The sequence below is a fragment of the Prinia subflava genome, chromosome 2 (genome assembly GCF_021018805.1).
Source record: "Prinia subflava isolate CZ2003 ecotype Zambia chromosome 2, Cam_Psub_1.2, whole genome shotgun sequence".
Classification (NCBI taxonomy): Eukaryota; Metazoa; Chordata; class Aves; order Passeriformes; family Cisticolidae; genus Prinia; species Prinia subflava.
The window spans coordinates 29,164,203-29,179,548 of NC_086248.1; the positions used below are offsets into that span (position 1 = coordinate 29,164,203).

The 15,346-nt window shown below is 37.1% G+C and overlaps 1 protein-coding gene across 1 annotated transcript in view; it reads right to left on the reverse strand.

Moving 5' to 3' along the window:
* The window catches only part of COL9A1 (collagen type IX alpha 1 chain), a 63,942-nt gene that overhangs the window by 10,079 nt on the left and 38,517 nt on the right, over positions 1-15,346 (reverse strand). The window contains exons 29-33 of the mRNA XM_063389441.1: positions 6,918-6,971; positions 6,115-6,186; positions 1,975-2,010; positions 1,828-1,872; positions 538-570 (exon numbers count right to left, since the gene is read on the reverse strand). Of these exons, the coding sequence (XP_063245511.1) occupies positions 538-570; positions 1,828-1,872; positions 1,975-2,010; positions 6,115-6,186; positions 6,918-6,971 (240 nt within the window). The remainder of the gene's footprint in view (positions 1-537; positions 571-1,827; positions 1,873-1,974; positions 2,011-6,114; positions 6,187-6,917; positions 6,972-15,346) is intronic.

The window sequence follows — 15,346 nt, forward strand, 5'->3', positions numbered from 1 at the left end:
AATTCGGCTCCCCAGATGTTACATACAATGTTCTGCTTACCTTTCACATCAAAGTTATCATTTTGCAATAAAACAAAACAAAACAAAAATAATATAAAAACACAATTAAAATTGAAATTAAATAAAGGAAGCAGGGCCATGAAAACTTCTGGTTTCACAGACATCACAATCCTGCTGCCAGCTTTTTAACAGTGGCATGCAGCCACTGCACTGAGCCTCCTGTACACCTACTGTACAAAGGGTGTATTCACTTCCTTAAAAAAAAAACAGTTTGTTGGCCAGAAAACTGCTGCTGAATGATGCTTCTCTTCTATGGAGTTAGAATCCAGGAAACAAATTCCTTTTCAAAGCTAATTCATTTTAATATTAACTGTACTCAGAATTTAAATGGAAGAAAAGCTGCTAAAACTCATTCCATTTAACTGTGATAAAAAGCTCAGCTTGTTATTTGCATTTTTCTTTCCTTAAATCAGAAAACCATCTATGTTATCTATTAGAACTCTGTATTTCTGTAACAATGCTATTCATTATACTTACAGCTCCCTTTGCTCCTGGTAATCCCATATCACCCTGAAAAGAAGACAAACTATATTATAAGACAGTCTCCTTATCACAGACATTACAAAGGCAGTAAATGTGACACAATGGTTTTTCAGTATAAAAGACACTTCATATATTTAGTTGATTCATGCAAAATTGCACCACAAATAATTAAAATTGCTTTGAGAATAAACCTTTCTTTTGAGTGGGTTTTGTACAATTCCTTTCCCAAAACTTTTCTGTAAGGTGCAAATGAGAAAACATGTTTGTCAAAATTGGTTTTGTATTGCTTCTCTTGTAATTAGACACATGGCTCTAACCTCTCAAACACAGCTATACCACAGGACAATCTTAAATAGATTATTTCTTGGAAACCTTTAGAAGAAGCATTTTTTTAACCAGGATTTTCTAGTTTCTACAAAGTGATAGAACTAAGGATATCGGTGCTGTGTTAGTGCTGAGAAAACTGCAATAGAAACTACCTATTTCCAGCAATCTCTCCCCTGGCTTCAACAATACCAAAATCCCTCGATCAGTTCTGGCTTTGCTGGATGAGGCCCCGTGGGAGACCCTGGACCAGTGGGTTTTTCCTTTGGCAGGTCTACAAACCCTCTTTACCCAAAGGCACATGACCCAGGCATTACCCATGTCAATTCACAATATGCCATACTCCTGCAGCATACAGATAGATAGATATAGAGACATATATATATATAAAAATATATATGTGTATATCTATATGCAATATCACAGTGTCACAGCCTCTTCCCAGTCCATTTTTCTCCTCTCTAACAGCCAGTTGCAAATCATATTTCCAAAAAGAAATGTCAGTACAAAATATTTCCTTTAAGTGTGAGTCATTAAGGATATTTATTAGCTCTCCTCCTGTTTCACCTGAATTAAAGTACTTGCTCATCCTCACTGCCTCAAACACCAAGAATTTCTGTGCCTGTGTATGCATGTGTATATATATTTTTATATATAAACACTCTTCTAGATATAAGTATCTACATACAAACAAAGACAAGTCCTTTTTCTTCAAGGCAGCCTGTACTATATTGTACACCTACCAGAAGCTGTATATTTCAGTGTTTTCCAAACAGCAGGAACAGAGAAATCAGGCAAATAGAACTGCTGTGCTCTACAAGGACCAGTTGGTATAAAACTGAAATTTGCCTTTCAATGGTGAAAACATAACGCTTGAAGCACTCCAACAACACTTAATATTTTTAATTTACAACAAGAAGATAATATTACATCAGGTAAAGGAAAAAAAGCACGCCTTACTAAGTCACCCTTTTCTCCTCCATCTCCTTCTGCTCCAGGTGCACCCTGTATCAAAGAAAGACATACTGTTAGCCTTCAGATTTAGTCAACATCATGCGACATTTGGTAGTGGGATTTTAAAGTCCCATGATCTCTAGCATGACTTACTTGTTCACCCTTAGGTCCTGGTTCACCCACCGAACCCTAAAAGGTTAAAGATTAAAAGTTTAAAAAAGAGAAGTCTTCAGAATTTTAAAGTTCACGTTCTAAAGCACACTAAACGTTATTTGATCCTAAATTTTGCATTCATGCAAGAGACCTTTAAAGCTGCAAAATTTTAAGAATGACAATGAAAGCTCTTACTTAACTCTTACTATGTAATTTATGTGAGAGAGTGAAGGCAAGTATAGTATGGAGCATATAATCCACCACCACACTGTACAGTACAGATTCTAACTGTCCAACAGTACCTCTTCTCCCTTTTACATGACAAATGCTCTTGCAGCTGCTACACATCTGCTCTGAGCATTGCTTAGAAGCTACAAGTAAATAAATCCAGTAAGTGTATCATTTTTTCTAGCATTATTATATATTCCATATTGCTGTAGGCTCTACTAGCCCTGCTTATGTGAGAAAAACAGAGAGACATCCACAAACACAGTCACAATCTTGTCCTGTGTGCTGTTTAATTCTCAATGTCTTTTATCAAACGTGTCTAGAATTTAGATCATAGTGGTCATAGTTGAAGGGCTTATATCTTAAAGTTAATATTCCTTTTCAAAAAGAAATTAGATTATATTTCATCTTAGAATCCTCTAGCAAAGAGGATTCTAAGATGAAATTTAGTTTATTTCTCTTTTTTTCCTGCCTGTCCTCTACCTGTGTGGACAGGCAGGAAAAAAAGAGAAATAAATTAATGACTCAATTAATTTCAAACATATGTATTTTTTTTCTAGAGCAAAATTATTAAGTTTCTAGAACATTATATCATTTAGGAAAATCTTTTTGTATTTCTATTTTGTTAGAAAACCAGTCACATCATCCTTTTAATATTCTTTGCAGTCTGTGCATGTTCAAAGATATGCATTCCAAACTAACTACAACTGTGCATGATAACCCTGTTTTTGTAAAACAGAGATGCAGCAGTTTCTCTCCCATTTCAGAGATCCATTTAGTTCACATGATAGGCACACAGACTATTCGTAGCTTTTACAAATTTAATGAATTCTGACGTGTTCTCATGTTCTTGAAGATGAAGAGCTAATACTAAATTATCCACAAAGTTAAGCAGTATAAATGACAGAACTATTTAACATTCTGACTTTGTCAAACAACATTGAAACTATTTTGTCTGAAGTGTTCTCAACGTTGTGCCTTTTTAAGGTTTATCAGTTACACAAAAAAGACATTGGTTTCCAACTTAACATTGTTTTGAGGGGTCTTTTTCTCCCCTTACTCTTCTTTAGAGCAATAAAACATCTTCTGTGTCAGCCAATAGATAAAGCTGACATAGAAGAATCTATTGCTTTTGTGACTCTTGTCCTGCAATGTTTGTATAAGCAAATATGAAAATCACAACAGAAACTATTGGAATCTATTCTACATTGACTCCAAAAACTGCAATGCAGGCAATAAGGCAAGATGTCAAACTATGAAAATACTCACTTTTCTTGACATACTGCCTATCTATTTTGCAAAAATCTCTCTCAAATCATACTCAAGAATCATATTGCAAAACTGCCTGTCAGCATGATCCAAAACTGTACCAGGGGCTACTTTAACTACTTAGCAGCACAAAGGACCATATTTCAATGCCAAGGTCTGGCACGTAGCTTGGTGGTGTTTAACTGACTAAAATAGACAGAACTCGAGTGTATGAAACCAATCCAAAATACATGAATCAGAAGCAGCCTAAGTGGTGGATGCTGGGGTCTGGCCATTATCTGTGTTGTGTGGGCATAACCACCCAGTAAGATTCACTGAAGCACAAGTCCTCACTCTTGTATGGCTTTGTACTGCTCTCTCTGCTGGATTACATCAGCTGAGTGCCTGATGCACACAGCTCCTGCCCAAACCAGTGCCAGTCTGCTTCAGTTCCAAAGGAGGCACAGACCTAGGCTGTGACCTCCTTTTGCAGCCTGAAAACCCAACCAGGCACAGGATGACATGGTGCAGATTGGTCCACATGGGCTTGGAAACAGCAACACTGACCCTGCAATTAGCACATGACATTACATTTGTAACATTCAGTAATTATTGTATCCATCAAGTTTTGTCAGCTCTCACTTTTGCATATTGCTTCACTAAAAATAATTCTGGTTGTATTTTTGGTGGTGATTTATTCTTTAAGTGGGCATCACCTGCATGTAGACAAGATGCCAACAGATAGTGCACAATATTTAACAGCTTTGGGATCAAGAAAGACTACTGATATATCAAATTCATGAATTCTACTGGCCCCTAGCTGCTATTTCCATCAAGTCTTACCATGCAGATAAAGCTACACAATAGAACTTCATAGGATCCCTGGGTACAAAACCATGATGTTTTGAAATCAGAAAGGGGAAAAAGGTTACTTCAACCTAGACCTTACTCCTAGAAGGAGTTGACCCAAAGGCTGGGGTTAACAGGCTACAGAGTCACCTATTTCCAACCTGACAAGGTTGTTTGTGTAAGACTGATGCAAAAGCTAAAGGGAAGAGGAAGGACAGAGTGGCACAGTGCTCTCCATGGTTGTGACTTGGAAGAGATACTGCAGGTCAGTGCTGCTGGCAAGGCTGCAGCCATGCCAAGCCTGCCCCAGAAAATTCACTCCAACCTCTGTGCAACTGGAAAATAAAATATGAATCAAGGATACAAGTGGAGTGCTAAAAAGCAATCATACGATGAAATAATTCCTAGCATTGCACTTTGGACTTAAAGGTATTTGCACAGAGCATTAAATTGAACTCAGGCTTTTAAAAAAGGTCCAGGCATAAGTTACTGTCATCTGCCAGCTGGGTACTCAGAAACCTCCTGGCTGTAGCCTGAATCTCTCTAGGTCTATTTATAGCATCTTCATTCTATTTTTTATCCTTGAGATCCAGATGGTTTATATGGCAAATGAGGAAAATCCAGCACCTTTGGAGGGAGGTTGTCAGCACTGCAACAAATGTTAGGTATTTTCCTTCCATCTTTGCTTCTTCAGTACCTTCAGTCTCCCTCTGGAGAAGTCTAAACTATGACTCATTCTGAATGACTCAAAAAAGAGACTGTTTTATCTCAATACGTACATTTGACTAGAAACCTGTGTCCTGATCTCAGCATTAAAAGAAAATCAAACAAACATGAAAAAAATACCTCAACATCAAAAACTTAGAAGATTGCTTTAAGGGCCTGAAAAGCTCTTTTTAAAAAAGCTGCCAAAAATGACAGGAAACCCTATCCAGAAACCCTATGATGTACACTAGGATCATACCAAGAGCAGGATTCCTCTGTTCAGGTAGGGTATTCTACAGAAGTTATACCCATGTCTGACTAAAAGTCCAGCAGTCCCCTGATTGTCAGGAGGATGTAAGAGACACTTCATAAGTGTAATTCATTTAATACTGGTGTAGACATGCCTCAAGTAAGGAAGATACCGTAGAGAACTTAATATTTTTATATCAAGTATTTCAGAAGTTTGGCAAGTGAATTCCTTTGCAGTCTCCTATAGCCAAGAGAAGATAAGAAACATCTCTGGCTTTATGTACTGTCTTCACTAACATTTATTGAGCAAAGCAAGATATATTCTGCAGTTATGTGAGGCCCATAGGGCCCAATACTTCCCTCTCAACAAAATACTAGAAGAAGACTTATATCCTGTAATTCTGCATGTATGCATAGGTGTCTCAATAGCTGCATTAGCATGTGCATTTCCATAGCAGGTCCTAGGTCATATGTAACAGGCATCGTTACTACTGTAGGGGGGGTTGAAGTTGCAAAGCTCTATAGCGACCACAGACCCTGACTGACCATTTCATATCTGGTTGTGTCAATGATCTGCAGTACAATTTAGGCCTTTAAATGATTCAAACTTTAAAAAAACAAAAGAATATTCACACCAATAATCTTATTTCATTCCTTTAAGTGACACTGTCAAGACTTTTCTTGTACACATTTATGAGCTACAAGTAGTTAATGGCCACAGAGAGCACCACTTTCAAGCAGTTAAGAAATCTATATGCAAAACAAGAAAACAGACATTAATTCATGGAAAAACTGAAAACAGTGCTCAACTTTTTGTATTTACTCCTGACATCAAACTTTTTGTACAAGTACATTTCTTACCCGGTCACCTTTACCACCAGGAAGGCCTGGAGGACCAGGCAGTCCAGGAAGCCCAATGTTACCCTGGGGACCCTGTGAAAATAAGTCAAGGATGTAAACTTAGCCAATCTTGTTTAGAGTGAACAACTAAGGGTCATACCCTGAAGCAGATGGGGCAGAACCTTATTCCCAGAACAAACTTAGGTTGATGAAAGAGGATTATCTGATGCAAATTGGGCTGATCCAAAGTACAGCACTTTAAACAGAATCTTATTATGAATTTATTGCTGAAAATCACAACAGAAATGACTTTCAGGGTTTTCTACCCGCCAGTCCCTCAATGACAAACTGTTTCTCTTAAAAATGTTTCCCAAGATCTTGCACTCTGTGATTTGCACATTCCTCTATAACAGTAGGCTCTTTCAGCCAAGACCTCCCCAGCTATGCTTCTGGCTGATTCTGTGTAAATACTGCAGGAGCTCTGGTAAAAGGTGGCATTCAGAATGTGCTCCATTCATTAGTTTCACATAGCAGAGAGCCAGTCTGTCACTGCTCCTGCTCCCAGGAGCCCACACAGAAGTGTGCCACTCAGCTTTGCATGTCATAGGATTTAGAGGTTTATCACACACACATCTCCATGTAACTTAAAACAGCATTTTCTAATATTAGCACAGCCACAGAGGACTGAAAAAGAAACTGAACCACCACTCATTTCAATGTTATTTTTGTTCCCTGCATGGATAAATGGATTAGTGCAGTGCCAGCTGATACTATAGCTCCTTGAAAGTAAACATGAGCAATGAATATGGAAATAAACTGCTTACCAACTTCCCTGGTAAACCTGGAGGACCTGCAGGACCTGTCTCCCCTCTGCCACCCTGGAAGCAGAAGTAGAGGAACAACATTATTTCCTGGAATTCTTCCTGTGATCTGGGAATAAAGTATGATTTTTTTTTTCCGTAGCGTTAAATGATTTACACTACTTAGCCATTAATTGAAACTTCTTTTTCATAGTGCAAAAATACCACATGCATTAAAACCAGTGAAACTTTCTGAGTAAACATTTTAAACAATGACATATAACCTTTATTTGGCATTAAATTATTCAATTAAATCATTTTGCTTGGTGATTAAGCAAAATGAAGTTCCCTTCATGGGCTCACACCTGAGAGTTACCTGTCACATATTCACTTCACAGCTCTGGCAGGCACATTTAGTTAGCTTTAGGCTTTTGCTCAGTTTCATCACCTGAGCTCCCATATGACCACACATATAAAGCACCTGATCCCCAATGCACAAATGTGAAAAACGAATGCAGAAATAATGTTTAACAAACTCATTCAGGTTTAAAAATCTAGAGCATTATAGGGAAGGGTAACTTTTAAAAATCACCATTCATAATAGTGATAAGCATAAATATGTGCTTTACTGCATATTTAGATCTTCACTTCAGACATGTTTATCCATTCAGATCATCATATGCACATCAGTGTTACAACTTTCTTTCTTAATGCAGCCATTTGAATACATACTCCGGGTAAATCTGACATTAAGCCAAACTTGAAAAGATTTTAAACAATTTTTGAACTAAAGTACCTTTCTCAAAAGATTTTTTCTCTTATTATTAAACTTTTCAAAACAGCTTAGTAAGTTTTATAGCTTTACGCTCACATGTATAGACATATCCCTGGACAGCTAAATCTAAACTATGCCCCAGCACAAGCCTAGGTCTCACTTAAGAAACTCTTCTTAAATTCACTATGTGACTATGTAAGTGCTATTTGCAATAAAATAAAGAGATAACATTTAAGATCATAAAATGTTCAAGAATTGAAGTTATTAGTTATGCAAGTTGATAGACTATTATACAATAACAAAAAGTTTTAGATAAAAGCAGATCTTACCATTCTAGTGCTGTATGCAATAGATAATTTTAAATACAGGATTTTTTTCATAACAAGAACAGTATTGTGAAATGTTGTGGCGTACTAAATAAAAGGAGATGGCGACATGGCCTTTTACACTAGGTCATAAATGCAATGACAACTTCTCACACAAGCTTAGGAAAGCTAACTCTACAATTCAAGAAATAATTAGATATCCTGGAGAGATCACAGAACCAAAGAGAAACAGACTTTTCAATTAATTTACTTCAAAATATCCTATTGTGTTAAAATACTGATTACTTTAAAGCACTTCACATAATTTCTAGCTTTTTTATGTTGAGGGGAAAAAAGAAAGAAAGAAAGAAAAAATGTCCCCTAACTCATCTTTATTTTACAAGCAGAAAATGCATTAAAATTTTATTTAATCACAAAATTTTGGACTACATCTCTGACCTGGATTACTGCTACATTTCTGATGCAGGAAAGATGAAGAGTAAAATTATGATCAACATTAGAAACTTGTTTTCTCATATCATTTTCATAACATTCATTGCTATACAGAGATGAAGTAAAAGCAGTATAATCTGCAGAGAGTTAAAATCTTATAATAAATCTCTTAAGCACATCAAAAGTTCTGTTAGTCATACAAAATTCAAGAAATTCAAAAATTCCATTTTATTTAAATGCAGAAAAAATCTTTTGTCAAATGCACACCACAGGCACTTTGTCAAACACAATGCTTTTCTTAAGAGGCAAAGAAGGAGGTTAGTTTACCAAAGCCCGGGATACAAATGCATAGTATTTCCTGTAAACATTGACATTATGACTGTAAGAATGGATTATTTCAGACTATAGGCCAAGACTGCAAGATCTGCAGTTGTGTTTTAGCAAGTAAGAGAGGAACCTAAAGAGTGAGGACTCCTATTCCTGGCATAACTAGAAAGACTGTAATGTTTCCTCCAAGTTATACCAGGCTGAAATGGCCCTGGGATAGGTTATACAGTAAGCTGCTTACTCATAGTTTTAGAAAAAAAACCTGCATCTTGAAGTGTCATCATGTAAACATTTAAAATGCAACATAAGCCGTGTCCTAGAAGCACCTCCATTTTCCCCACAGCCTCTAGGAGGGTTTCTGTCATAGCTGGTTCAGGTGTTGACATCTGTTCTTGGTCAGATGAAATGTTCCCCGGTGCTGTAAGTCACTAGGGGCAGTAATTAGAGCAGAGGGCAGTCTGGCCATGTCCTCAGCCCACCCTTCTTACACAGCAGCCCTCTGTATAACAGTGCATAGCTTCACACCACCCACAAAACAGCAGGCATGGTGCACTGCTTTTAACAAAAAGACTACCAGAACCTGAATGGGTTTATGAGCTTTTGGCACACTTCAGAATCCATACTTTTCCTAGAGCAGAAACACTTAAGGAGGGAAAGTGGCCACTCTAGTTTGGGGTAAGCTGATACAGACCAGCCTGCATCCATGCTGATGAACATTCCATGCCTCTACGGAAAGGCACGTGCAAAACAATAAGTGTGAAATGGCAGCACAGCACCGCAAGTCTAAACTCCACAGGGATGCAGCCCTTCCACAGCTCCTGTGCTAGGCTGTGCTTCCCACAAAATCTACCTTCTCTTTGTTTCAATGCCTGAACCACTCAATACATTTAAATATTTAATGTCTTTCTCACAGATCCATTATATTCAGCCTTTTAATGCAACACACATAAGAAGACCTTACAAGATTTACAGCTGACTTTCCTTTAGGTTGTCTGGGAAGGTTTTCATCCTCACTGAAATTTTGAAGACTTGATGCTTTTGTAGAATTCTCACAAACGATTACAGAATGCATTTGCATGCTAAGAGAGTTTCACTGGCTTATTGATTTCCTGTTCATCAATTGAGTGGAATGATAATAAGAATGAGAATACATCCCAGGTAATTTGCATCTCATTTACTTGCCCAGATAATTGAAACACTAATTAGAATCACTTGAGAGGTAATCCACAGCATATACTGTAATAACCCTTTACTACTTTAAAAAATAGTTATTAAATATAATTATTTTTATATATATTATTAAATACATGTCATACAACTGCCACAGAGAATTAAATCTGTGTGCAATAAAAAAGAATAAACCAAGTACATTTTGGATCTTTTAAAACTTCATATTCAAAGTATTTTGCAAAAGGTAACCAACCCATTTAAGAACCATATACTTATGAGACTTAAACTTATCAAACTTTTGTCATGCAAAATCTCGGAGGAAATACTCATTTAAGTTCAAGGATTTATCCACAGAAGCATCAACAGGACTCTTTGACCCTCAATACAGTGTTGAAAAGCATCCAAGTATGTAAACCAATACTTGACATAAGAGTAAACATACAAGCAACTTTCTCTGCGATTTTAAATGTAACTTTGCAACTTTGCCAGAGTAATAATTAAATTGTAGTGCTCAGGATAATGGTAGGAGGTAGATGTAGCATGAAATGTTCCCACCTCTTAGCTATGCCATGCTTTGGGCAGAAGCAACAACACACTAGCTGTCATTCTCTTCATAAGTGATACTGTGGCCAAGTCTAGAGGGCAGAGACATTTCATCCTGTGTCTACAGTGTCACCTGAAGTCCAGGACAGCTTTGGTACACTAGCTCCATAAGAAATCCATTTTGTTACCCAGGTTACTCTCTACACTCCTTAGGAGAAGCCAACATTGTGATATCTGCTGACATTCAGAGGTCTACCATGCTCAAAAGTCAAAGTTGTTGTTGGAGGTGGAGGGGTAAACAAAGAGATTTCAGACAAGAATCTGGCCATGTCATTTAGGAAGACAGGGGTGGTCACCAGGACAAGTGAAGAGGCTTGGAGTTTATAAAGCTTCACTGGGATATGCCATCTGCAAGCATGACTGAAAAAGTGCTACCCTGTACAAACCGTGCTGAGGAATTGGGCAGGGTCAAAATGTTTTGTCACACTCATCTAGAGGCTTAGGTTTACTGGATAAAAAGTACCTGCCAAGATAGAAATGCATTTTGTCCTTTTGACTCTGCTATAAAAACTGTAATGCTAACCAACCCATTTGGCTCTACCTTGAATCTAAACTATGACACCACTTGTGGAACATGTCTGAAATTATATGTAAAAAACACATCCACTAGTTCCTAAACATAGCATATAAAGTGAGACAAGGATATTTCATCCTACTGTTACCAGCTAAAGAGACACATTATTTCAGCTGCAGTCATGTAAAAGGAGTATGATAGAAAAGCTAGATTTTAGATAATTAACTAAACTAGTTAGGGTAAGCAAAGTCACATTTCAGCATAGGCAGGACAGAAATATCTTTAAAGACCAGAAAATTATTTAGCTGAAAGTAACTTAAGATGCTGAAAACAGCATTCTCCTCTAACTTTAGGCTGTGTGACATTTGAGCACTAAATCCAGGATACTCTCCAGGTTTCCTCTTCACAGTGAGATCAAGGCACTTCCAGAGAGGAAGCCCAACTGACCAGGGCCCCTCAGAAGTCTCTCAACGGGGTATGGTATCAAATTGTAGGCAGCTGGACATTTAGTCTGTGTTGCTAATGTTGGGAAAAAATGTATTGCTTCCTAATTACAAAACAACATATACGAATGCTGGCTTGCCTCTGCATCAAGTTTGCTCAATTTGCAAGACATGCTAGACTTTAAGAGACTACTTCAATATTACAAGCTCTCTGCAAAACCACAGGGTGCAATACAGGCTCTCAAAATGTTAGCAATTTATAGGTTAAATAGCTCAAGGAAAGCAAGGGATGAAAAAGCAGAGGCAGGGGTCAGTATTTTCTGTAGAAACTAAATTAGATTACTAAATCTCAGCAAATATGAAAGAAAATGGTTAATCAGCTTAAGGAGCATGACTAAATTCCACTGATTAGGAATGACACTCTCACATTTGAGAATTCCTTCCTTTGGCCCACCTGCCATAATGACTGATTTAGAAATGTTTAGATCACAAATGAGTTTGGTAGTTACTTGGATTGGTTAGAACAATGTGAAGCAAACATAAGGTTAATCAACAAAACAATTAGAATGGGGTGGACAATACATTTCATTTAGAAATAAAAGGCAAAATTTCCATGTTACTCCAGTTGTTTTTCCAGTTTACCGAACATGTGAATAGCAAAAGGGGTTTTTTTCCCCCCTATACACTCAGATGCCAGTTGAAGTTTTTTTAAGGAAAAGCAATAATAGACTAAACTGATACTTTTTAAAGCAAGTTTCTCCTAGAGATATTTGTCAGAGGTGAGGAGAAGGAGTGAGTTTGCCATGAGTTTTTAACTAGACCTAGTGATCTTGTTTTTAAATATTTAGTATCTTCCCTGTGAAACTGTAAAAGTTTACAGACTCTCAAAAAGCCAGAATTTCAATCTGCTGTTTAGTAACAATGTCTTTCCAACTACACTCCAACAAGCTGTTTAACGACAAAATACACTGAAATAATATGGCTTATGGCAGAGGACTCTGTAAGTTATTTGGCAAACAGCACAAAAGTATTGTTTGTCCCACAGAGCCACTGATGATAATGCTCTCTTGCATAATTTCAAAAAACTACACCCTAGTTGAAGTGAAAATTTTTTCTCAAAAACCTCTCTTGGAAGTAGATAAAGCTGAAAAAACCCATGATTTTTAAATACTACACAAACACAGACATGTACATTTTCCCTAATGCAAATACCAGCCTGGTATTATTATATAATATCTGGCCATACTAGCAGAGTCAGCCTTGCTATCCCCCACAGACCTTCACCAGGTGTCCTTTCCTCTGCAGTTCTGGCCCTCCTGGAGCTACCAGCCATGTCACCTCACCCCGTTGCAACAATAAGAACAGGGAGAAGTGAAATAGGGGAGGGAAGAGGATTTTGTGTGGCTGTTGCTGTGCAACCAATATATTAGGGGACTGAAGTTCCCCACATCCTGCAATATTTTACAGTTTTTTCTTTCTTCAGTGAACAAGCCCAACCCCTCCTGACTTTTGTCTGAGTCTTCTATAGCAAGAACAAAATTAAACAAAGGGGTAAAGGAGAAAGGAAAGAACTGAAGTGAGTTATAAAGTGAATAATTCAAAATAAGAATAAATAAGCCAAGAAAAAATCCTGAAGAGTAACCATAAATTCCCCAGGCTTTGAAAGTGTTTGTTTATGCAACTTTGGTCTAAAACAAGCAAGTGCTAAAGCTGTGAGAAAATTTCAAATTAGGGAAGAAAAAAAATTAAAAAGAGAAAGAAAAAAATCTCTTTAGAACAATTATAAATGAATTAAAAATCCTTTTCTCAGCTTATTGCCAAATTGTCTCATTTTGAAAATCATGCCACGTAGAATTATGTAAACAATACATTATTTTTTCCTTAGAAATCGAAGGGCAGAATCCTAGAAGCTGAAGTTCAAATGTATCTGCTACATGTACATGCTGCAGAAGAAAGAGAAAACATTCTTTATTCTGCCCTGGAAATAAATATTTACTCAGCTTAGACCAAAGCTCTCTGAAGTTCAATAGTACAACACTGTGTCCTTCTGAAACAAAGAAACCCTCATCATCCCCCTCTTTTTTGTCGATATAAAGTGTGCCTCAAAAAAAAAAAAAAAAAAAAAAAAAAGAAAGTTATTCCAGTCATATGCTGCCTGTAGTCTCAAGCTGATGAAAGCCAACATAGTTGTTACCCAGGGCTCTTTATAGCTTTAAGAGAACTAGAGAAGAGGAGTAGCTTACTGTTTGATGGACCACATACAAACTTCATAATCAATAATTTACTTCCTTTCCCCATGTTGTATTGACCAAAACTTTTCTTTCTATGCTTTGGTTCTGATGTTTATATGTTTTCCAAAATGAGTGCACTTTGTAAACACAGAGAAAATAAAGGCAAGGAATCCAGATGTCTTGCTGGTCTCTGGAGTGACAAAAGGAAAAATCACTGTATTTAATTTGCTGTAAGTATTTCTGTCCATCTACAGGGTTACTAATAATTAACCTTGTGTCAACCCCTGTTCTACGGACTGCTGATTTTGTAAATTCATGTTCACATTGAAAGGATTAAAAGAATAGTTCAGCAGATTACAGTGCATTATCAGAGTGGGCAATTACTTTGGTCTGATTCAATTAAAATTCTTGTTTCTGTCACAAGTGTACAGGGTCAGCCTAAGACCAGGGCTGAAAACCTTTTTGAGTGTACCCAACACTTTTAAATACAATAAACAAAAATCCAGACAAAAACAAAAACAAAAACTTTTTTGCAAGTTGAGTATTTGGGAGTCTGAAGATACCTGTATTCCACTCTAGTAAAGGCTTTTATAATCCCCTTTCTGCATCATCCTTAGGCAGCTGTGGACACAGCAGCAATGCAAAGACTGTCCAAAATAAACGTGATCTCATTAATTAATACACCTAGCACCTGATAGCATATGCCACAGAAAAAAAAAAAACCAGAAGAAATGGAATCTGTTACTTGGCTGACTGCTGGTGTATGTTTAGGAGCTAACTCAGAGACCATATTCCTTTACAAATGTATCACAGACAGTACCTCACTAAACTTTGTAAGAGAATAACCTTACAACTGCATGAGCAAAACCTGTGTCATTGTATTACAGAAGAACAAAATTCCAGGAAATCATCCCCAGGGTATCAGTGGCAAGAGAGAAGCCTGAAAAACCAATTGCTTACAGAGCCTGAAGCCTGGTTAATGTCATTAGAATGAATATTTTTACATGGAAATTTTCTTCAAATCACTGATCCTCTCATCCCACTCCATCCAGAAGGATTAACAGCAAAAGGAAATTAGATCAGCCTTATGCAGCTTCAAACCATGTCAGATCCCCTCTAGAGAAAATCAGAAAGCAGTACCCAACGCTCTCCAGTATCCAGTTGTCCTTTGTCTTCAAAACTGAGCTTTGACAAATACCATCAGTTCCCTTTTCTTAGAAGATTTATTTCCTGCAGCAAGCTACCTGCCCAGCAGCAATTTCTCCAGTCTTTCAAATCTTTCTAGAGTTAAGGAAAATCTCCAGGGAAAGAAATTACAACAGCAGTATTTCCAATGGAAGATAAATCCTATTCTTCAGACCACTCTATCTATGTTAATAATGCCAACCAGACTGTTGCAGTGGAAAAAGAGAAGTTTGATTCCAGCTTTTTTCACAAACCACACCTATTCCCTGCTTCAGCTTTTGCTTGGCATATTTAAATACAAAGACAAGAGCAATATAAACAAAGGTTAAAAATTTAACTTTTCACCAAAGCCAAAAACAATCATAGGACACTATTGGACATATATAGGACTGTATTTCTCTTTGTGATGACGCACCTCATCTTGGTAAAGAATGTAAAGAACTGGTA